General features: G+C 43.1%; 2 protein-coding genes across 2 annotated transcripts in view; one reads left to right on the top strand and one right to left on the bottom strand.

Moving 5' to 3' along the window:
* snd1 (staphylococcal nuclease and tudor domain containing 1) overlaps nucleotides 1-22,104 on the top strand; it is a 152,593-nt gene that overhangs the window by 58,470 nt on the left and 72,019 nt on the right. The gene's annotated exons all lie outside the window — the stretch shown is intronic.
* On the bottom strand, nucleotides 9,117-15,124 carry lrrc4.1 (leucine rich repeat containing 4.1). Its single transcript, XM_072377735.1, has one exon. It carries the CDS (start codon nucleotides 12,879-12,881, stop codon nucleotides 10,017-10,019), a length of 2,865 nt encoding a protein of 954 aa, XP_072233836.1. The 5' UTR covers nucleotides 12,882-15,124; the 3' UTR covers nucleotides 9,117-10,016.

Below are 22,104 nucleotides of genomic sequence, written 5' to 3'. Positions count from 1 at the left end.
AATAAAGTCTGTTCTAAAGTTTGTTCGTTATTAATAAACTTTTGAAATCGACGGCATTAACAAACTATGTCGCCATAGAGATCGATCAATATAGAAAATTATGTTGCTGTAACATTTTTTTTTTTGCCTCTTCGCCCAGCCCGAGTGTGAGCAGACATGGTTTCCGTTGAGGCCACCAATAGAAATGCAGTTTCTTGAATATCCTGTGCTGGCTGACTCCCTGTCTGAATGTGGAGGGGAAGTTCTAAGAAAGGCTGACTGGTGCACTGCAGTTTCTCAAAATGTGTTCAATCCCTTTCAGAGTGCTTACTGCTGTTTTAGTGACATCAGTTGCACTGCTGTGAAAGCTGATATGTAGTCGCACTTTTCATTATCTTTGTTAGCATGTTGGTGTGTATTAATGGATACCATCAATGCCAGTGGAGGAAGTGTAGTTGCCTGTGGAAGATTTGCATTTAGGTAGTAGCTGAGTCTTTAGGTTGAATCGTCTTCAACTGGATTTCAATTCTCAATCTGTTTTACCATCAGGTTCGTTTTCTTTTAATCCCTGCTCTTCATTTATATTGAAATGATGGGTCTCTTGCCTTTTTAGAAGTGCTTTCAAAAGCATTCTAAGCCTAACTGGTGTCTGAGAGCAGCTAACTAAAACATTAAAGTTTTCAGGGAATAATGAAAGCGTAATTGATGATTGTACAAACTTTCCATAAAAACTATTTTACAGCTTAAACTTTGTTTTATTGAATCTTTTCTAATGCCCAAGTGTTGTTTAACATGTCTTTCAAACGGTATAATTGAATAGACGCCCATGTGCCCTGAATGGAGAAGAACGTTGCAATTAGTCTGAAACTATCCTTATTATGCTGCGTCCAGGCTTTACAGGTTAGAATGAAACGGTTGGTGGTCGATGTACAAGGAAAAGGTCTTAAAGCATATGAGCCATGATAAAGGAATTATTGTTAGCCACCGGCATCCATGTCCTCCACTGTTATTAGCGGCAGCCTTCGTCGGAGCAGTGTTCTTGTTAGCACTGTAGCGCTGACATTTAGCACCGTGGTCTGACACACCCACTGACAGACAAATGCTTGCTTCCACATACATCTTCTGTCTCGGCTCCATATCGCTCGTCTATCGCCTCACTCCAACTTGTTTGCCACTTTTGCTGTACAATTGACACTCGAACACACACACGTCCACAGAAAGTTGCACACACACAGAGTTATTATCTCCTGGAACAATACTAATAGATGCATGTACTGCTGTGAGCAAACAGTTTGTGCCTCTGCTGCCAACAGTGGGAGGCTGAAGGCTTGCCAAGTCTCCTACCCTATGCTTCCTCCATCTCTCCGTTCCTCTCCCCGACCATAAACCCTAACTTTTTTTTTCCCATTTTCTGTTTTCTTCCTCTTTTTCTTCTGTTTATTCCCCTGATGTCTACACTCTGAGTGCTGTGGTTCGCATCTGGGTTTGAAGTCATTTTTACCACGTCAACAACAAATCTATAATTGATGGACAAACACAGGGTTGCATGCACATATACGTCTGTGTTTCTGCTTGTGTTTAATTAGCGGGAGTGAAGAACTAGAGAGGGGTTGTGGGAGAAAAGCAGCAAAATATGTGTCTAATTACCGGCATCCCTGTTGGGCAGATGTACTCAAATTAGCCATGCTGATGAGGATGAGGTCGCACTTGGCTTGAGGCAACGCTGAGGTTCTGATTCACCTGTTTTTCTAAACTTTGGTTCTGAAATGCTTTAAACAGCCCTGAAAACAATTACTTAGCAAGGTATCTGCGTGAAGGATGGCAGGAACTTGTCCGTAGACTTGTCTGTCTATAGTTCTCTACAAAGCCAACAGTAAGTTGCCCCCTTAGTGACGACACTGAATGCTGATTGGCTGGAAGTTTGCCTGAAAGGAGATGATTGCAGCAGAATTCACCACAAAGAAGAAAACTGAAAATGATTATTATTGGAAAAAGCACAAAGAAGTGCTCTGAACAGTCTTAAGCTCCTTGTCCAGTGTCCCTTTCGTCCTTTCTGCGACAGGACAGAGTGGGACAAAGGACCCACGATGACGCAAATACTCTATATTTTTAATGCTGACCCCAAAGCGGCAGCAGAAAGCTGTAAGAGGCAGCCGTGCATCTGCAATGCTGTGCATGGCACCAGTGCAGAGGAACCTTGCCTTGCCCAGTGCTGTCTCCTTAAATGTTGTAAAGTAAGATTTTTTTAATTTCCTTTTATGTGTGGATTTATTGTGTTGGTTTCCACTCGGTTTTAATGACTACACTCTTAATGTTTTAGGTTTATTTTCCTGGTTGGGCTGTTGTGCTCCCAGTTCAGCTGAGCTGGATGACCTTAGACTTTTAGTTTCGTCCTGCATTATTCAGCAGTTACTGAGTTTAATCCTATTTGCTTGTAGTTTTCTGGGATGGCGTTTGCATGCCCAGATCTGATGAAAACACACAAAGCAGATGCCCCCCTTTTATACGACATATACACAGATCATTTCACAGCACTCATGGTCTTCTTTTTCTCTTTGCACTAAAATTTATTCAGACTTGTTGGCCTATTTTAAATGTTTTCACCTCAGATCTTCCAGAAAATCCCTGAACTAAGCACTGTATTTGTTAGTTTTTGGAAGCCATTAAGAATTGTGCCTGGATCCTACTTCCTCCACAATTGTTTTCTTTAAACTTATTTCCGTTTCTTTTCTGTTTTCCAGAATAAATGAGGCGTGTCAGCGTTTTCTTGTAGTTGAATTAGGATATTAAGAAAGCTTGGGAAATGTCCAGATGCCTCCCACTGTGCCCTGAAAGCCCCAGTAGATGTGGGTGGGGTGGGGAACCTTATTTCCTACAATGCGGTGAGGCTTCAGTTATCCACTGCAAACAGAGGTTTGCTATCGATCTGTTTGATCTTTAAAGATCACAGCTGACTCAACTACACATACACACATGGATTTAAACACTCCCAGCAGTTTGCTGCAACAACGGAATAATTTTGCCGCCACATAATAACTGCTTTTAACCTGCGGATGCTGCACGCAGCTTTTTGGAGCTTTCATCTCGACGTTGCTTTCATTTGCCGTTCTTTGCTCAGCTGTGCACATTTTCTCAGCACGTCTTTGACATTGGCACACAGCTTGTTATCTTGAAGTCCATAGGAGAGCAGATTCATGATCCCGCAGTTGCTACAAAATGAATCCTGTGCTCTTCATGAAGTGTCAGACAGGGGCTTCTTATCTTTTCTAATCACATTTCCACTGCTCCTCTCTTTTTTCTTTTCCCAGTTGTATTGCTCTTTGTTCCTTACGCTTGCCCTCTGTCTCCCTGTTTCTCCATCTCTTTTTTTTTTTTTTGGCCACTTCTGCGCTTTTTTTTTTATTTTACTCTCAACCATATGACACGGCTGTCCTCTGTCATTCTAATTCAGGTTATCAGAGGTAAAGTGTTGCCCTTGCTATCTACCTAAGTTGCTTCTCACATCCCTTCTTTCCTTTCTTTCTTCCACTGCCTTGATCAGTGCAGGAGGCCATTTTGTCGCCCCAATTCTACCCCTCCACAATCACCAAAATGTCCACGCCGAGATGCACATTGTCATCCTTTTCGAAAAATAAATTCCCAAAATACTCTCTGTAGCCCCCAAACTCACCCTGCTTATGGCACGGAACAGCAAACCTAAGGCTTTCCTTGTCCTTGTTTTGCTCCTTACTTTGAACACGCAGTGTAAAAGCAAAGATTTTCTAGTCTTTCAGTTGTTTTTACTTTGCTTGGGAACATGTTGGAGTGCCATGGAGACAGCGAAAAGTGGTCTGGTGGTGCAGTCAGTACAGACATCCTCAGTGATGCTGTGCCTGTGATCACGATTTCTCTCCAGGACATAAATCTCAACAAAAGCAGTGAAATTAATGGTCAGTGGCTTCAATTTTTTTCTTATGAGCATGTGCCTTTATGTCTTTATTTGTGTTGTGTGCACACACAAAAACCTCCGCATACCCCACCTCACATGTCTCATCCCCCTGCTTGCTGCTCTCCGTGGACCTGATTTACTACACACACACACACACACACACACACACACACACACACACACCCTTCGGCCTCTGCTATTGGATGCGATCATAAAAGTAAGGCTCGATAGTCTCTGGCTGCTAAGAAAACACAGGGATGTTTTTCACCCGCCAAAAGGGCAATAAAGTCTGTCTCACAGGGAGCAACACACTTGAGTGGTTCTTATGGCAAAAATAGGTCACACAACCCACCTGCAATTCAGTCTGTTTTAGCTCACAATCTTTGTGCGTTGGAATCCAGCATATATATGCAGTTCTTTTGACATGAACTAAAGCCTCAATACTGGTATTTGGAATCATTTTCAACCAAACTCAGAGGCACCAGAGTGCGTACTATAAAAATCAGTGGATCTTTTTTAGCGTCGGCTTTGTTCTGAGCCTTTTTTTCTGCTCTCTGTTGCACTCTCTTCACCTTTTTGGTTGGGTGTCCTGTACGAGTCCCTCTTTTTGACATTAGAACCAAACTCTTTGGCCTGGCCTGTTGGCAGCATGCTTCCAGGCCTGCTTAGAATGCCCCCCCCTCTCTGCTCCACTAGCACAGTGACAAGCGTGCACTCAGAAGTTCTAGCTCTAGTGCATAGCTCCCACATTCAGTTGCTTTCAAAACAGACACATCTTTATTCCCCAGTTTTTACATGAGAATTTGACCTTTGCATTTAACCCATTTGAGATTAATAAATGAAAAAAGTGAGCACACTCCAAGTGCTGTGGGCAGCTGTAGGCGAAGCACCCGGGGAGAAGTTTGGGGATTGCTCAGGGGCACTTATGCTTAGCATGGTGAAAACCTTTCTTATTTAGTTTCATTTTAAATCCCTTCCCAGTCAGGAAAACCAGCTATCCACCTCCTGGTTTCAAGGCACCTCAATGGCTTCTTGGCCATGGATGACCCCATGATAATGAGTGATCAGTTTAAGGTGTTTGGTATTTTTTATTTTTGAATACATTAGAGATGGCAAAGTCACCTGGTTTTAGTGGTTTTTTTATTTTTTTTTTATTTTTATTTCTTTATTCTTCTCTTTTTAGAGTCCTGCCCTCACATTCTTTGCAGATTAATTAGGGAGATCTACATACCTGCTGCCCAGCGATGCCAGCGTAGAAATGCCCCGAGCATTGTAAGAAAATGAGAGAATGTAAGCAGGGTCTCTGCGGATAGATGCCCTGCCATACCTTTCTGGTGGTCATCAGATTGAATATTACTTGTTAGTGGATCTATTGTTTCTTTTCTTTTCTTTTTTTCAAAGAAAAAAACAGTGTAGTCCACATAGTTTTGCTTGTTTTCTTCAAACAAAGTACTTGAAATGTAAGGTGCATGTCATTTTAGAACTAACTGATATAAAGCTGCATAGAATCAGCCTCTTCTTATTAGTGGAGAGCTATTCAGGAGTGAAAACTGTAATTGGTTACATTGAGGATTTTGTTGATAAATGGCTGATATGATTCTGAATAATGCTGACTGATTTAGGTCATTTGTCTGGAATAATGTTTGGTTTAGCAGTCTTTTGGATGGCAGTGCATAGTAATTAACATAAGGGGAAAAAAAATCTCATTAAGAGATTGCATCAAATTTTCGCTTCAAAATATTCGCCTCTAAGTTGAAAATGAGCTTCTACCTTATAATGAACGGGAGAGCGAGCATGCGTGTTCGTTTAAGGGCTTTGACCTTTGTCACTGACAGCTTGCACGTACACATGGGTGCACTGTTTTGTCCCCACAGTTCCATTTGCTCTAACGTCTTGGTCGCCCCACCCTCCGTGCTCTGATATTCGCCAATGTCCCTTTCTCAAGTAGCCTCAATGGTCAAGTCCATTTCTTGTATCAGCACTTCTTATCTGCTGCACTCTGTGTGCCCCAGTATTCCCCACCCCCACCAAAAGGAGTGTGGTGCAGTCCAGGCCATTCACCAATCATGTAAGAGCCACAGCGGCCAAGCTATATATCCCCCCTTCCATCTGTAGCTGGCACTCTTGCATCACATTTGCTCTGCTTAGTCCTTTCCCAAGTGCCTTTGCTTTTGCTTCCTTTCACTCCCTCTGCTCTGCTTTTCCTTCTTTTGGAAGCTTTACGTCATTTTTATGTCAGTGAATTAAATCACTTTGCCAATGCTTCTTTTATTTTTGTGTCATTCTTCTCCCTTCCGACTCATATTTCCCTCGTGACCTCATTCTCCTATAATTAGTACCTCTACACTTCACATGTTGTTTTAGTATCTATATCTTTTCCTCTCTGAAGCACGTCCCTTGTCATCCAGCTCTGCCACATTACTTTGTGTGCATCTTTCTCTTTTTCTAATATTAACCAATTTTGACTTTGGCCAAAATTTCTCACTCCCTAATAACTTTCTAGTAATCTGTCTTGCTCTTTGTTCCTTTTAGATTTTCTCTCTTGCATCTCAATTATGATACTGCCTTATCATCTTTGTCCTCTAACTCCAATCTCATCCCCCCTCCCCCTCTGCAGCTCTGAGTTGTGGTTAAATAGGTCCATCTTGCCGCGCTTCCTCTCTCCAATGGCTTCATGATTGCTAATGAAGCACAGACAGAAAACATGATGTGGAGGAGGAATGGATGAAGAGAAGGGTTTCCCATGGAGACTGGCCCTCATGTGGCTGGCCAGCTGATTGGCTGATTGATGACCCTGTAGCCATTTTGACTGATTAGGATGACAGAGCCATTTATAGCACGTACAGCTTGAATATGTGACCACAGAGCACAATATACTTCACTACTGAATAGTTTGTTGTAACATTTGATCCTTCCACAGAAAATATTATACAGTGTCCACAAAGCTTAAGATAAAATGTCAATACACAGCTTAATTCTTACATACAGTTAGTCCATCTGGCACATAGAAACAACATATCTGTTTTTACTTGCTTGGGCAGTCCTTCCGTGTGTTGTTGGGGACATTCGAGGACACTTACTCTGGCTGTAAAAGTGCCTGATCAGAGCAGTCACATGGAAATAGCAGAAGTGGGGAAACAAAGGCATGCTGTCCAATGGCAAAGTTCACTACATTATAAAATGGCTGTTTATTATCAATTATAAACAATTCATCATGCTTTCTTGTTTTTTACTGATGCTCCTTTGAGATCCTCCTCCACATTTATGCCCTTTGCACTCTTTCCTTCAGCCGTCCTTGTTTTCGATGTAGCTCAATTCTCAGCAAAGCTATCCCAAGAAACACACACACAGATGGACAAATGCACAAAGACTTGCTTCTCTGATCCGTCTACCTTATTCTCTCAACTGCAGGAAATGCACAATATTTAACACACAGGTTCACTCAAAAACACCCTGCGGGACCAGGAGGATAGCACGAGCCGTAGTTGACTGTCTGATTTGATTTTTAAAAAGTGACCAGTTCTGACAGCCATTCGTACTCTGCAGTATATTATTGGTTATATTATATATATATAATATATATATATATTGTATTTTTGGTTATTTTCAACCCAATTAGCTCAGAGAAAAAAATAAGAATTTTGTTTTTGGAGTAATGACAGGATGCTGATGCAGCCATAAGCACTTGATATGCAGTCTATACAACCTATATTTGGACATAATGCTGTCTCTTACTTTTTTTTTAAAGGAGTAGATTAATATTTGTAACTTGTTTGCGATAAGTTTTCTAAACTTAAGACTAATTTTTTTCAGAAAAAGACATTTTAGACTGCCCTACCCCCCCCTTTTTAATAAGTCTCTTCTCTTTTATATCTATCCCAGACATGTAATGCAACATATTAGAAGACATGAAAGTGATGCTGGTATCTTGCTGCACAACATTTAATGTTTCCAAGCCCAAGACACTGTGAGAGACGGATACATAGTAGGGAGGACGGGGGGGGAATGAACAACAAAAAAAACACCAAATCACCTGCACAGTATACTCATTTCCCTTCCTCTGATGTCCTCCTCATTCTGTTAATATTAACCTTCTTTTTTGTTCTTTTTTTTTTGATATGCAAGTGTTGCACTTTCATCCCTTTAAAAAAAAAAAAAAAAAAAAAAAAAAAAAAAACACAACATATAATTCTCCTGTCAGCATCGACTGCTTGTTAAGGATCCAACACTCTCTGCTAACGACCGCATGCTGTTAAATGCGTTTCCTGACTTCCTCAGCTTCAAATGTCCAAAAAGTTTAGACAAATTCTGATATTTCTCGTCTTCTAAAGCAGCTCTTGATTTGCTCCACTTCTTACTGCGTATGTAAAGTACTGTTAGACAAATGCACTACACGATGAAAGCTCTGCCTTCCTGCACACGCCTGTGAATCTGATAATGTTTCATATCACAAGCTGCTTATTGTGTTTAATTAGCATTCTAGATGTCAGTTTTATGGAGGTTGGAGAGAAGGCAGTATCTGGGATCATGTGATGATCAGTCTCTCTCATGTTGATCTTCTTTAGGATTCTTTGGCATCACTCCAAACCTGTTATTCTAATCTTTGCTTAAAAAAAAGCTCCCAGGATAGTTCACACCATTTCTATCACTTTTTGTCATTTAAATAAGCCAATTATAAGACACTGTCCCCGATATTAGCATTAAATAAGGGCAGATAAAGAGTTACAGAAAACAGCAGCAGTGGATCTTCAGTCTGCCATACTGAGGATATGTCATGCTACAGGTAATGTCTACCAACCACAAGTTTTTTTGTTCTTTTTTTTTAGCTGGAACTTTAAGGTCGGCTATATTATGGTTGAGAAGGTTAATGTTGTCAAAGATGAAAACAAGAACAGTTGATGGCAACACCTGAATGCATTTGTCACCGTAAAAAGCTCTCATTCGGATTTATGAAGGCCCAACAGCTGGAAATGTAATGAAAAATGAAATGAGGAACAGTGTTTTATGGCGGGACAGTATAAACAGCCAAGCAGTATCTCTCCCAAATTTATCACTTTTCCCCCTCATTAGATGCATGAAAAATACGATCGGATTGTAATACAGAAAATGAGCAAGGTAACAATGGCCTTGCTTTTTTTTGCCATTATGTAATAAGAATCTCAGTTAACAATAGATGGTTGTAACACCACTGTGGAAATGGCTTAATTTAATTTTATCATATGTATATAGATGTATTTAGATGGGACATAAATTAATCTAGCACCACTACAGTCAAGGGTGATAAAGAAAAGGAAAAAAAAACTCTTGTTACATACAAAGGAACATTTTAGGAGGTGTAAGAGATTTAAAAAGAAATGCTCCATTCACTTCTGCACTGTGATTTATTCCGCCTGAGTCATCCAGCACACTTAGGGTTAAAGTATAGCTGCAGCGTCTTACTGCAGTGTCTAAAGCATTTGGCTGATCGTTACAGTATCTGCTAGGCGAAGAAAAGAAGGTGGAAATAAACATCTCTCTAATATTTCCTTTTTTCTTCCAAAAATCCTTTTTATTGCATTTATAACATTTGGCACAGTACAAATTCTTGGTGCTTTTACAAGATAAACCTGTAAAGATCGACACTGACCTTTTTTCGGTTTTTAGTTAAAGAAAGTCTTCTCTGTATAAATATTTTTTTCTTATCACTGCATTCTCTGTAGCACGGTGTAAAAATCACACAGAATGCCCCTTTTAAAACATGACTACCCTCATTTGTTAAAGTCAAGACAGCATCTTAAACAACTCATTGTTTTAAATACAATTTACAAGTTAGAAAATAGTTTCAATTTCTTTTTAATATACGTTTCTCTATCACCAACCCATGGTAGTTTCAGTATGTCCATATATATATATTTATATATATGTATTTATTTATAAGCATGTACAACAATAAATCATCAGTCTCTTAAAGTTTGCACTCTGTACAAAAATGTAGTTCCTGTCCTTTTTTCGTTGTGCATTCTATTGCATGATTTTAATGAAGACTGGAGATGGGGGAGTGGAACAGGGGTTGATGGGAGCTAGGGCCATAGGGAAAGCAGTGACAGTCTTTAGGACGCAGGGTGACTTTTTAAATCTGAGTCTCCTGTACTTTCTCCTTGGTGTGAGTTTTTATGACAAAGGGCTCGGCCATTGCTGTGATGGTGCTGGGCAGGGTTCGCGGCAAAGAGTTCCCAACATTGTTATCTGTCCATTTAGCCCCATGGCCGGTTGGTTTATAGGTGTTATATTTGGGCTTTAGAGTGCTGTAGTCCGCTTTATTAGGGCTGTACTCCATTTCATGAGGACTATAATCAAGTTTAGGTCTTTGAGTGTGTGGACTAAAGTCAGACTTAAAGGCGCTGTAATCCACTTTGTGGGGGCTGAAGTCGGTCTTGAAGGCGCTGTAATCGGGTGTCGTCTTATGGGGGGTGTAATGGTCCTTGGTTTTGTAAGTAATATCCATTTTAGGTCTCTGGGAATTGTAGTCCATTTTAGGTTTAGGTTGAGTGCTGTAGTCAGGCTTGAATGGGCTGTAATCAGGTTTAGGTCTTGGGTGAGTGCCGAAGTCAGGCTTGAATGGGCTGTATTCCGCTTTAGATTTATGTTGTGTGTTGTAGTCAGATTTTAATGGGCTGTAGTCGTGTTTAGTTTTCGGTTGGGTGCTGTAGTCTCGTTTGAATGGGCTGAAGTCAGGTCTTTGCCTAGGATGAGTGCTATAGTCTGGCTTGAAGGGGCTGTAGTCTGTTTTAACCTTTGGTTGAGTGCCAAAGTCTGGTTTAAATGGGCTGTATTCTGATTTAGGTTTGTGAGTGTTGTACTCTTGTCTGAATGGGCTACAGTCAGGCTTTGGTCTGTGAAGGCTAAAATCCGGTGTTGATTTGTGCATGTTATAGTCTGCAATTGATTTGTGGCTGCTGAAGTCCATATTTGGCTTGTATGTTGTATATTCAGCCTTCGGTTTGTGTAGGGTGAAGTCGGGCTGGGGTTTGTATTCAGCCTTGGGTTTGTGAAAGCTGTAGTCAGTCTTGTGGCTGATAAAGTCCAGTTTGTGTATACTATTGTGGTCCCGTATTTCAGGCAACGTGAGAGATGACTCTTGGGCTGCAGATGCTGGTGGTGGAAGGTCCTCCTCATCCACCTGGATAATCTCTACTGTACGAGCAGCTGCCACTGTGCTTCTTTGTTGGTGGCGCTTTCTCAATTTGTAGAAGGCAATTAGCATGACCGCAGCCAACAGTGTCACTGCAACAAAGCAGCCTATTATGATCTTAGTGGTCTTCATCACTTCATCCAGGCTTGGGCCTGACTTGCCTGGCTTGCCAGTGGCACCTCGCAGTCCTGGTAACACAGATGGCTTAGCTGCGCTTGCTGGACTGTCAGTGTTTTGCAGCAGCACAGTTGGTGTTGAGATGAAAACTGGCTGAAAGACTGAAGGAGAAGCTGTTGTAGTTGTTGTCCCTAGGCCTGCTCCTCCTCCTCCAGCAACCCCAGCACCTGCAGCAGCAGCTGTGGTCGTAGTAGTCTTAGGTTTGGGCATCTCAGTTGTTGGACCCAAAAGCTCCACAGTCACTGTAGTAAAGTAACTCAGGTTGGATGTATTAAGCTCAGCTGCACTCACATTGAGGTAGGCCGAGGCATTGGAGTTCCCAGCTGCATTGGATACCATGCAGATGTAAGTGCCCGTATCTGTTACTAGAACATTTGAGAAATTAAGGGTACCATCATTGAGGACTGATATTCTGGGGTGACCAGAGGCATGTGTTAGAATAGTCCCATTGGGTAGGAGCCAGCGCACTGAAGACATTGGGGCTGTGCGGCAACGGAGCTCAGCCACTCTCCCTGCTGAGATGTTTAAGTCCCGTGGTGCATCAGCAATGAATGGGGCAGAGCACTGGACTGCAGCGCCCTCACCTTGGTCCACCTCAACTAGCTGTCGTCCTCTCATGGTGGCAGGTGAGTGACAGCGTCCACAGCAAGTTGAGTTGGTAGGGATGAACTCTCTTAACCAGCGTGCTAACCACACAGCCTCACAACCACAGTCCCAAGGGTTATGGTGAAGGTGGAGCTCCACCAGGTACCTGAGCGGGGAGAACAGGTCGTGTGGCACAGCGCTCAGATTGTTATGGGCAAGATTGAGCTCCACCAATGAAGATAGGTCATCAAAAGCATTGCGTTCTATGACTGTTATTTGTGAGTTCATCACCCAAAGCTTTTTTAGAGAACGTAGACCTTTGAATGAGCCTGGCTTTATCACTGGGAACAGATTTTCTGAGATCTCCAGTTCCTCCAGGCCCTTTAGGGGAGTCATGGTTGGCATATCACCCCTTATGTTGCACATTCCTAGGTTGAGGTACTTCAGGTTTTGTAGACCCTCAAAAGCTCCTTCTGAGATGTACTCTAGTTTCTTTAATTCTCCTAGGTCCAGTCGCATGAGTGAGGGCACCCGGTTAAAGGCGTAGGAGGGAATACTCTCGATGGGGTTGTTCCTCAACCACAGTTCTCTTAGTTTAGACAGATACTCAAAGGCCCCACTTGGCACCACTGTCAACCGGTTGTCAAACAGCTCCAATGTGTTGAGGCTGGTCAGTCCATTAAACGCGCCCACCTCAATCTGCCGTATGGCATTTCGCCCAAGCTGGAGCACCTCAAGGTGGTGCAGATGGCGGAACGAGTCAGCCTGCACCGCCTCAATGGCGTTTTCCATTAGATTGAGGTGTCGCGTGTTGGCAGGAATCCCAGGGGGCACGCGGGTCAGGCCCCGCCGGGTGCACACCACTTTCCCCTGCTGATTACTGCAGGAACACTGTGGTGGACAGCCCTGGGGTCCTTGAGACACCGCCGCCCCTGCAAAGGCCAGGGAGGCGCTGCTCCACGCTCGCGCCATCAGGAAGACTACACAAAGCAGGGCGGCTTTCCTGGCACGATGCACAGATACCCGCCCCAGGAGACTCATGATGTGGCACGTTCATAATTCAGCATCATCTGGGGGGAGGATGGGGATGTTTGGGGCAGTTGTTTGGTGGATTTAGGGACAAGCAATGTAGCAGGATGGCTGGTAGTACTGATAAGGAGAGCAGAGGATAATGGAACTGTATAGGACAAGGGAGGAGACCAGGTTTGGGTTCTTGTTATGGGGTACGAGGACTTGACCTATCTTCACTTAAGAAGTGCTTATATCTCCATATACTGTCAGGGGCAGAAGGACAAGAGAAGGTGGAGAGGACTGGCTTTTCTTAAACATGTGTAAGAGAAGGACATGATGGTAAATTAAGCAATCAAAAATAGTATTACAAGACAGAGGGGAGAGAGAGGTTTTACAAAGTAATGCAAAAAGGCGTTGAAACTCTAGACACCTACCTCAAGTTATTTTTACAGGTCCTTGAACTGAGATATATAGCTTCCCTCCTTTTTGCAATCACACAGAGCTGTGGTTTTCGCATCAGATGTATTTATATCCAAGAGCAGCAAAGAAAACCGTCTTTTATATTTGCCCTGTCAAAATATGTATCAGTGCCAAAGAGCTTAACCAAGATGAGCCCTTTTGTAAATCCATACATCCAAAGAGAAAGGTTCGAAGGCCTTTTGTGAGTGTTTTTTCTCCCTTTCCGCGTTGATGAGTGTTAAAAAAAAGAGAGAAAAAAAGAGGGAAAACGACTGTAGATAGGAATCCAGTCAGGCTCCCAAAGCAGCAGTGCTCCCTTGCTTGCTTCTTGCTGTCGGCTCCTCTTCTCTTGCTTGTCCTTGGAATCCGACAGATGATCCCCCTGCTAGACACCTTTCCCAGGTCTCCATAGTACAGGTGACCGCAGAAACACACATGAATAATTTTTCATGCACCAAAACCAAAGACACAAGTTAAAAAAAAAAAAAAACAATTTAAAAAAGCAGGAACGGGGGGTGGGGGTAGGTTGGGGGTTTGGAGAAGGTTGAATGAAAATTCCACAGTCCTTTCCAATGTTCTTTCCTTTTTGTTCGCAGTGGTTAGGAGGGAGGTTGGCAAGCCGCAGAAAAAACGGACTCCCACTCACTCACTGTATTCCACTGTTCACTTTTTAGTAGTCAATCAGTTGGTCGGTTGGTCAGTCTTGACAGCCCTTCTCTCTCTCCTGCACTTTTTTTTTCCTTGTTCCACTTTTCAGTAGTGGCGTCGTGTCCCCTTGATTTTCTTGCAGATTTTTTTGTTCTTCCTTTCTTTCCGGGAGCGCTTGGCCACGGTTGAAAAGGCTAGGTGGCACACACTGCCTTCATTAGCTTCTTAGTCCTCTTTATTAGCCACACGCTCCAGCCTCGGAAGCCGCTGTTGCGACCGCAGCAATTGCAAACCAACACACACCATCCCTGCAAAGCACACAGCAGCAGTAGCGAGCACACACAGCAGTGGCTGCCGCCTGCCTCCCGTGCACTTCCCAATAATCCGTCAATTTCTTCAGAGGCAGAGTGGGGTGGGGGATGGAAGGGGGTGCTGGGAGGTGTTGGGGGTTTTGTAGCTGGGTTGATCGAGGTGGGTTAGAGGGAGGAGGGATGGTGCACAGTTTCTCCTTCCTCTCTCCGGCTTGTTGTTTCTTGTTTCCAGTTCTTTTTTTTCTTCTTCCTCCTCCTCCTTCTCTAGTAGTGATCAGTACCCCATCGCTAATGCAGCGTCCAACTGGGGAAAGGAGCAAGACAGAGGAGGCAAGCGCTGGGCAAGAGCGGTTTACAGGCGTGACGTTAACAGCAGCGTCGATGTGGAAAGGATCCGTTGTAGCAGCAAAAGAGAGAGTGTGCGCTGTCTCTCTCTTGCTCACTTGTGCGCACTCGCTCTCTCTCTCTCTCTCGCTCTCTCTCACACTTACTCACACACCTTCTATCTCTCCCTCTGCCTCCCTCCTGCTTTCTGCAGTGTCCTGAGGTAGTTGGGTGAGCTCAAAGCACTCAGACCTTTTTAGAGATCTCCCTCTTCAAAACCCAGTTTGCTCCTGCTGTCCTACTCTCCCCCTTTTTAATGCTCCTAGTCTCTTGTTCTGGCTTTCTTTGTCGTTTTTGTAGCTTCAGGGAAAAGAGAGGCTATCCAAGCACAAGGCAGAGATGGACGGTGGCATCCCCACAGCAACCAGATTTTAACCCCCTTGTGCCCAGCAGTAATCCGACCATTCCAACGAAACTGGCAAAGCTTTCCAGCATTGCTGTAGTGGCAAAGGCAGGCAGATGGGCACTCTGTTTCTCTCTGGCTTCCTTTCTTTCATGATGCCCTCTATGTTTAATTTCTTTGCTCTCTATCTCTTGAGATTGTTTTTTTTTTTTTTTTTTTTTTCTTTTTTTTCACGATCTCTCTTTGCATTATCCTTTCGTGGAAAAAAAGAGGAACATGAATGGACTGCTGACGCATCCTGCTCGGAGCAGTGCTTTGGTTTGATGCAGTGTGTTCTGTGCATTAACTCCCCCCACCCACTCCACCCTCATCCTCCTCACTGTCGTTCCTCGTTTGCTTCCTCTTTGTCCGTCACCGTGTCACCTTAGCTCTCTTGCTGACTGTGAATTTTCTCTTGAGCTTTTCAGATTGTTAGTATATTTCACTGTCTTTCTTCAGGGCAGTGGATTTAAAAGTTTAGATTATGTAACTGGGCTACTTTATTGCCTTATTTGAGTCAGATTCAGGAATTTGAATAGGATTTAAGAGAGAGCTGTAAAATCATTTTTCATTAAACTGTTGAAATCTACAAGAAAGTAGACTAGGATATACAGCTCCTTCCTGCTTACATCATGTAGGTCTTTGAACATTGTTAGAGCACTCTAACCAGGCAGGCCATAACCCTCAATTTGAACACAAACTGTCGCTTCAGGAAGCACACAGCCATAAAGGTCATGTTAAAGAAGGCAAACAGGAGAAAACAAGACATGCTTTACCTTCCCGCTGTAGGAGAAGAGGGAAAACAAACGCACACTACTGTCCCATCAGCCCTCCACCCAATATGATTTGTACAAGCCTTGTCTATTAAACCAGGTAGCAGTGTGGGTAATTGATGGTTGGTAAAGCTAGCTGTGACAGTGCTACTAGGTGTGCGTGTGTGTATGTTTGTGTCTGAGCTGCAGAGTAAGCGTGTGAAAGAGAGGGGTAGACGAGGAAAGGAGGAGAGAAAGCACACCAGCTCGAAAAGGTCACACTGCCTGTAGCGCAGTATGTTATTCCCACTGGCAAACGAGTATAGAGCCAACTCCTATATTATATACACACAGACACACACACAGACTTTCTCCTTGACTTGACTGCAGTTGAATATGAATGGGCTTCAATGAAGCACATGTAACAGTGAGGTGGCAGCCACAAGAGTATAGGGGAGATTTTCCTGTTTCATGAAAGACTGGCTAATTCCTTTTCTTTCCACACTGATTCCAAAGCCATGCTGTCACAGCTGTTTGAGGGGTGATACCAGTTTAGGACTGGGCAGTTGGTCAAATTTCATTTCTAGTGACAGGCTTTCAATAGTTGTGAAAACAAGGTCAAGATCAAACAATATTGCGCAACATTCTGCAATGACAATTTTCTGTTGTCTGGTGTCAGGAAACTAATGACGCCTTTCCTTTGCAGCAGTATGACTTCGCCCCGGTTTGATTTCTATTTGAATTGTGGTGAAAATGAAGAGAACCTTTGGTGGGAAAGTCCATATAGAAGAGGTTGGAGGCAAAACGAGGTGTTCTGTAGGTAAACCTACGGAGAGATCATCGATGGCAGCACACTTTTACACTTTTACTCTTGATTGCATCGTTCTCTCACCCAGTTTTCCTTTTTTTTTTTTAAGCACTTATTCTCAGGGGGGCCTCAACCCTTTCTCATTCTTCTACATATACCCCTTGCACACAGCCCACACCAAAGTAGGTTGAGCAGTACTCCTAAGAACGCCCAGTGCCCTGCTGGCATGGTTCGGGGGCTGGCTCCATAAGGCCTTAGGCAGTAATCCTACAGCAGGATTACATGCAGGTTTCCCCTCCAGGACACCTTATGATCCTCTTTCCATGCCTGTAGACCTCCTTCTGAGGATACTGCAGCTGGCTTGAATAGCCAAGTGTTTGGCTATTTGGCTTTGTACAGGATGCTTATAGCTTCCAGACATATGAGCATCGCATCATCATTTTCAAGATAAATAAAATGACAAAACGTAGGCTGTGCAGGTTGCTTGAATTTTTCATCCCCCTTTCACTTCTTTATTTTGGAAGTTAAATAAAGGTAAGCATTCACAGAAACCGGAATATTAAAACTTTTGTATGCAGATGTGTGCTTTTTGGGTCAGTTGCAAGTAAAGGTTTCTCTTTGTGTGCATTGATGAGATACACTCTGGTTACAGAGGCACTGCTGTGTTTGTGTCAGGTGCTGCCTGTATACTATTGGCTGAGTATGGCGTGCCACCATTTCACAAACAGGTGACCCAGAATGAGCCGGGCTTGAGTTTTACCCACCCAGCACAGCACATTCCAGACTACAATCTCACCAGATTCATCCACTGAACTGTGGCATGACCAGCGCTGCGAGGGCAGCTCTCCTCTTTTCAAACTGAGCCTGTCCATTTCTCTTTTCAGTTCTCTCTGTATTTGGTGAAAGTTTTGATTTCTCACTCTCTATGAAGACTGGCCATGGCCTGTTGAGTACCGAAAAGGTCTTCTGACCAAAGGTGGTCAACTCCTTTCTTTATAATTTGATCCAACTCCATAATAAGCAACATTTACTTTGTCTTCCCTTGTTTAAGCATCTGTTTCCTCAGCTCACATGGCATTTCTTATCTTTATTAGTTTGCATGGATTCTTTGTCATCCTTAATTTGGTGAGTTAAGACTGAAGCTAGACTTTGGAGTAAATTTGGAGTGTCTCATGCACTTCGGGGTATTCTAGTACATCCCTTGTGGACGGTTGTCAATATCCAGGTCAAACTGTGCCCACTGGTTCACAGTTTTAAATGCACTATCTTGAGAAGCAGTGTGTTGTCCAGACTTACCTTCTGGACTTGCTGATGACAGCTTGATGAGCTGTCAGATAAGTGGGACCTTCTGTGCTGTCATGCCTGCCCCATCGGCCTGCTGTGCGACCCCTGTCCTCGCTATTTGGCCTAAGGCCTTATGGAACCAACCCCTGCACCAGGCCAGCAGGGCACTGGGCGCACTTGGGGGTACTGCATGACCTACTTTGGTGAGGCCTGTCCACCAGCATATTCAAGGGGTATATGCAGTCAGTACAGAATCCATCCCCTCGGGTGAGTGCTATCAAATCTGGGTTGTGGCCAGTCACATATAGGTCAACAGCCCGTGTCTGTAAGCGTGTGTGCATGTCAGTTGTTCCAGTTGGATGAATGGCCTGAGGTATGGTCTAACAGCAGTGACAATCTGATTAAATGTACAGTTCAGTGATGGATCTAATGATAATGTCATCAGCAGGATCTTTACACGGGATATTTACACAACGGTCTCTAAGGTGATCCGCATATAGTGCCCCCCCACATGTGTCTAAGAGAGACGGATGGGATGTTTTTAAAGAGACTAGAGGTACACTATTTTTGGGGCTCGCCTTGTGCTTTGTGAGCAATTATAAATGTAATGCGAATAAGATACGAGTGTGAAGAAGCATGTCCTCCAAGTACCCAGTAATGTCCCAGTGATCTATTTCATACCAGTGCCACCCCCCAGGCACAATGTCATCTTAAACCAATTTTTCAAGAACACCCTGCCTTGCACACATCAACTCACACACCCTAAACTTTGACGATGACCTTGAGGCAAGCGACATGCTAACAGACAGTACTTTTCCCATTTTCATTTCAGTTTCCAGGAATTAATTCTGCCAGAGATTAGGTGTACCGCACACATACGCAATGCAGAGACATTATCATTGTCCCAGTAAGGCTTAAACTGCTTGTTGGGGATTTTATTTTCTTCTTTCTTTTTTTTTTTTTTTTTTTTTTTCAAATGTTTATCATTTTTTTCTGATCCTGCATACACATACAGTCACACCAATCATATGCTTGCAAATCAAGGGAGTATAATAAGCAATAGGATTTATTAGTGGCTTCCATCTGGCAAGGTTGGGTGAGTTATTTCACCAGGGTACCTGCTCTGCCTCGCCTCTTACTTTGACCTTCTGTGGCCTTCACTCCTCACACTATACTTATAGAGGTAACTCTTAGCAGCATTCTCCATGGAAACGTATCTTTTCGCATTATGCAGTCAGGGCGAAGCTTTCTTTAGAGCAGTTTTTAGTGGGCAAGCCGAGCTTCATCTTTCATCAGGCATTTAACCTCTTAAATAATGACATTGGCATGGATAATGGCAGCTGAATTGTTATTATGAGCCACATTATTTCTGCTTTTCAGTGCTTTGATTCCTCACTGGCCATTTGGGAGTGCTTGTTGTGATTCAGTGCCGTAGCTTTAAGGCTAGTTTAGTCACTGAATGAAATAAACATTGGTAAATATGAATTGGTAAGAAGTATTTTGCCTTTAATCTGGAATCCATGTACTCCTCCCGTTTCTTATAATTGTTGTTAGAAATGTCTGTTATTTATATTTTTTCTGCCCTCTTAGGAGTTTGATTCCAATCCGTTGCAGAGGTGCATTCGTACAGCTGTGGGCACCGCATTTGTGTAGTTGTTGAGATGATATTACTTGCTTAGCATCCTCTTTAAGGATGCAAGAATAGAGTCTGCTGACAAATTAATGTGTACATAAATGTCCAAACATGAGCTTTGAGTACACCAACTAACAGTGTGGGTGCTCAAAGTAGAATGCCTTTAATTCTCCTGTATTCTCCACTTTTCCTTTGGCCGTTTACATTCTTAACACTGCTTTTGTTCTTATCCTGTTTTCTTTTCTTTTACTCCTTTGTTTTTTTCCGTTTGCCGCAGGCTCGTCTCAACTTAATTGTGTTTGCGCACTCCTCTTGTGTTGTATACAGTAAATGTGTGTGTACGATCGTGTGCTCTTAAATAAGGGCAGTATCGGGTCATTGCAACTTAAGGCCAACAAAAGATGAGCCTTTTTGCGCCTTTGTTCCTGCTCATCCTGTTTTAGTCAACCTTTGAGCTTCGCTAGCAGCCATTGTCTCCAGACTAATGGGCTTCATTATGGTGAGCTGTGTTCGTGCAGGCTGCCAGAGCAGGGATTAGCTCTAACGCTGTGGTAGCTGGGAGCAGAGGACAAATATTGTAAGGTTAGCAACATTAACCCAGTCAGTGCAATCAGCATGAGCCAAGTTAGCTAGATAAGATGCAAATTTGAAAATGAGAACGTTGAGCCTCTTCAACTTTTTTAACAATCACGCCACTCTGATTGAGACTGGCTTTTTCTGCTCTTCATGAATTTTGCAAGGGATGTTTTTTTTATTCTTATCTTTTTAATGTGCCAAGCTTGGGATGCCTTTTCTCTCATTCCTTTTTTTGCTCGGCATATGCTAATTGTCTTCTGTGTTGCCCTGACCACATCATTGGTGAGCTGGCCCCATTAGGATTCATAGAACATCCCTATGCGTTCATCACAATATGTTGCCTTGCCAGCTGCCAGATCTGGGAAATGGATGTCTCTTTCCCTGAGCAAAGTGAGGGTAGAAGCATAGTAATTCACTGCAGTGAGAGCAGCTAAATCTTTGAGACTTTGAGCTCCCAGGGACCAAATATTCCTTCTTCATTGAGATCTACCTCTTCTGCCTCCCTCCATTTGCTGCTGTGGACTTTGAGTCGTCAAAACAGTTTCCCCAACTAGTAAATTGTAACTTATGGCCTGCTGGGCTTTGTAATACCTGTGCCTGTTTACCTAATAGTTTCAAAGGCTAGAGCTAGAGTTATAATTTTGATTAAATGTACTTAAAATGACAGAAAACTTTGCTTTTATAGATGGTTTGATCAAACGTGTATCAAGGCTCGGTGATTGCCTTTAATACTTCATATCTTCTAAGACAATGAGATCCTATCTTAAAACTCCAGCTCCAGAGCTTCCTCCCACTTTTTCTAGAAGTTTTTTTTTTCTCTCCAACTAGATAAATGAAAATGTACCCCTCTCTCAAGAATCAGCCCTTAAAGTGTTGCACCTATGAAACGTTTAATCCCAGAAACTCCACAAAGCTTCGCGTAAAGGAGGATTAGCTATTCTGAAGACTTTTACAGAGCAGACCCAGTGATGGAGGAAAATAATGACACCGCTTTCCATTCCTCTCAAATCCACCAGGCCACACCTGGATTATAGCAGCACTCTCTTGCAGATGGAGGTTGCGTGTATACACATTCCAGTATTTTAATTTCTATTTTTGCAGCTCTGTGCACCTTTTCATCTAGCATACAGTTTATTTTTGCACTGTATCTTGACACAGACGCCATGCAATCTTACAAGCTGCTTTCCAGTGACTGTCCAAGAAGGGAAGTTTGTCTTGTATGCTTCCAAGTGGGACTGAAGTACTCTGTTTGCAAAATAATAGCATAAGAATCACTCGCTAGTCATACTATATAATGTTCTAATGCCATTTTACTTGTATAGACAGCAGGAAAATGGAGACTGCACGAGTTTTTTTTTTAATGCAACTACTCTCCTCCCAGCCAGTCTTTCTTTCCCCTTCTATCTAATATCCTCCGTTTCTGTGCTTCCATGTATTTATTTATTTTTCTCCTGCACTAGGGATTTGAGAAGGCAAGCTAAGTGTGTCTAATCTATGAGCGCAGCCAGCACAGCGTCAAATGTGTGGTGCCGCTGTACCTGCAGCCTTCAACAATACAATTCAGCAGCTGTTCACCCAGGCAAGCAGGCAGGCAGGCAGGAGACAATGCAGGATGGGGAGGGCTGAAGGTTGAGAGCTACACACCTGAATGGACGTCGACATTATTGCTAAACGACCATAAAAAGTCTAGAGCGCTGAAGTATTGTGAGAAAAAGAGCAAAGAGAAATGGAAATGGATCAGAGGAAGAAAAAAAAAAAAGCCCCTCCCCTCCAGACACACACTAGCTCCACACACCCTACCCTATCTAAACTCTAGGCCCTTTGACCTTCCTTAAATGTGTTTTCTGTAGAAATGCAATCAAGGATTTCCCCCGCAGGTAGGTTGTGACCAGGGACCAGCGCGGTCCCGGCTATGAAGGGAGGGGGCAGAAAAGCAGCATACAGCACTTTCTAAATTGCAGTCAATAACACAACAGCCCATTGTAGCAAAGCAGGTCCTCCCACGCAGCCCGCTTA

Source organism: Leuresthes tenuis, unplaced genomic scaffold, assembly GCF_036924035.1.
Source record: "Leuresthes tenuis unplaced genomic scaffold, fLeuTen1.0.hap1 SCAF_23, whole genome shotgun sequence".
Taxonomy (NCBI): Eukaryota; Metazoa; Chordata; class Actinopteri; order Atheriniformes; family Atherinopsidae; genus Leuresthes; species Leuresthes tenuis.
The sequence above is the reverse complement of the archived record's forward strand: the minus strand, read 5'-3'. Positions and strand labels throughout refer to the sequence as shown.

Excerpts from the sequence above, each read along its gene's own strand:
- lrrc4.1 (XM_072377735.1), bottom strand. The coding sequence starts at position 12,881 with ATGAGTCTCCTGGGGCGGGTATCTGTGCATCGTGCCAGGAAAGCCGCC.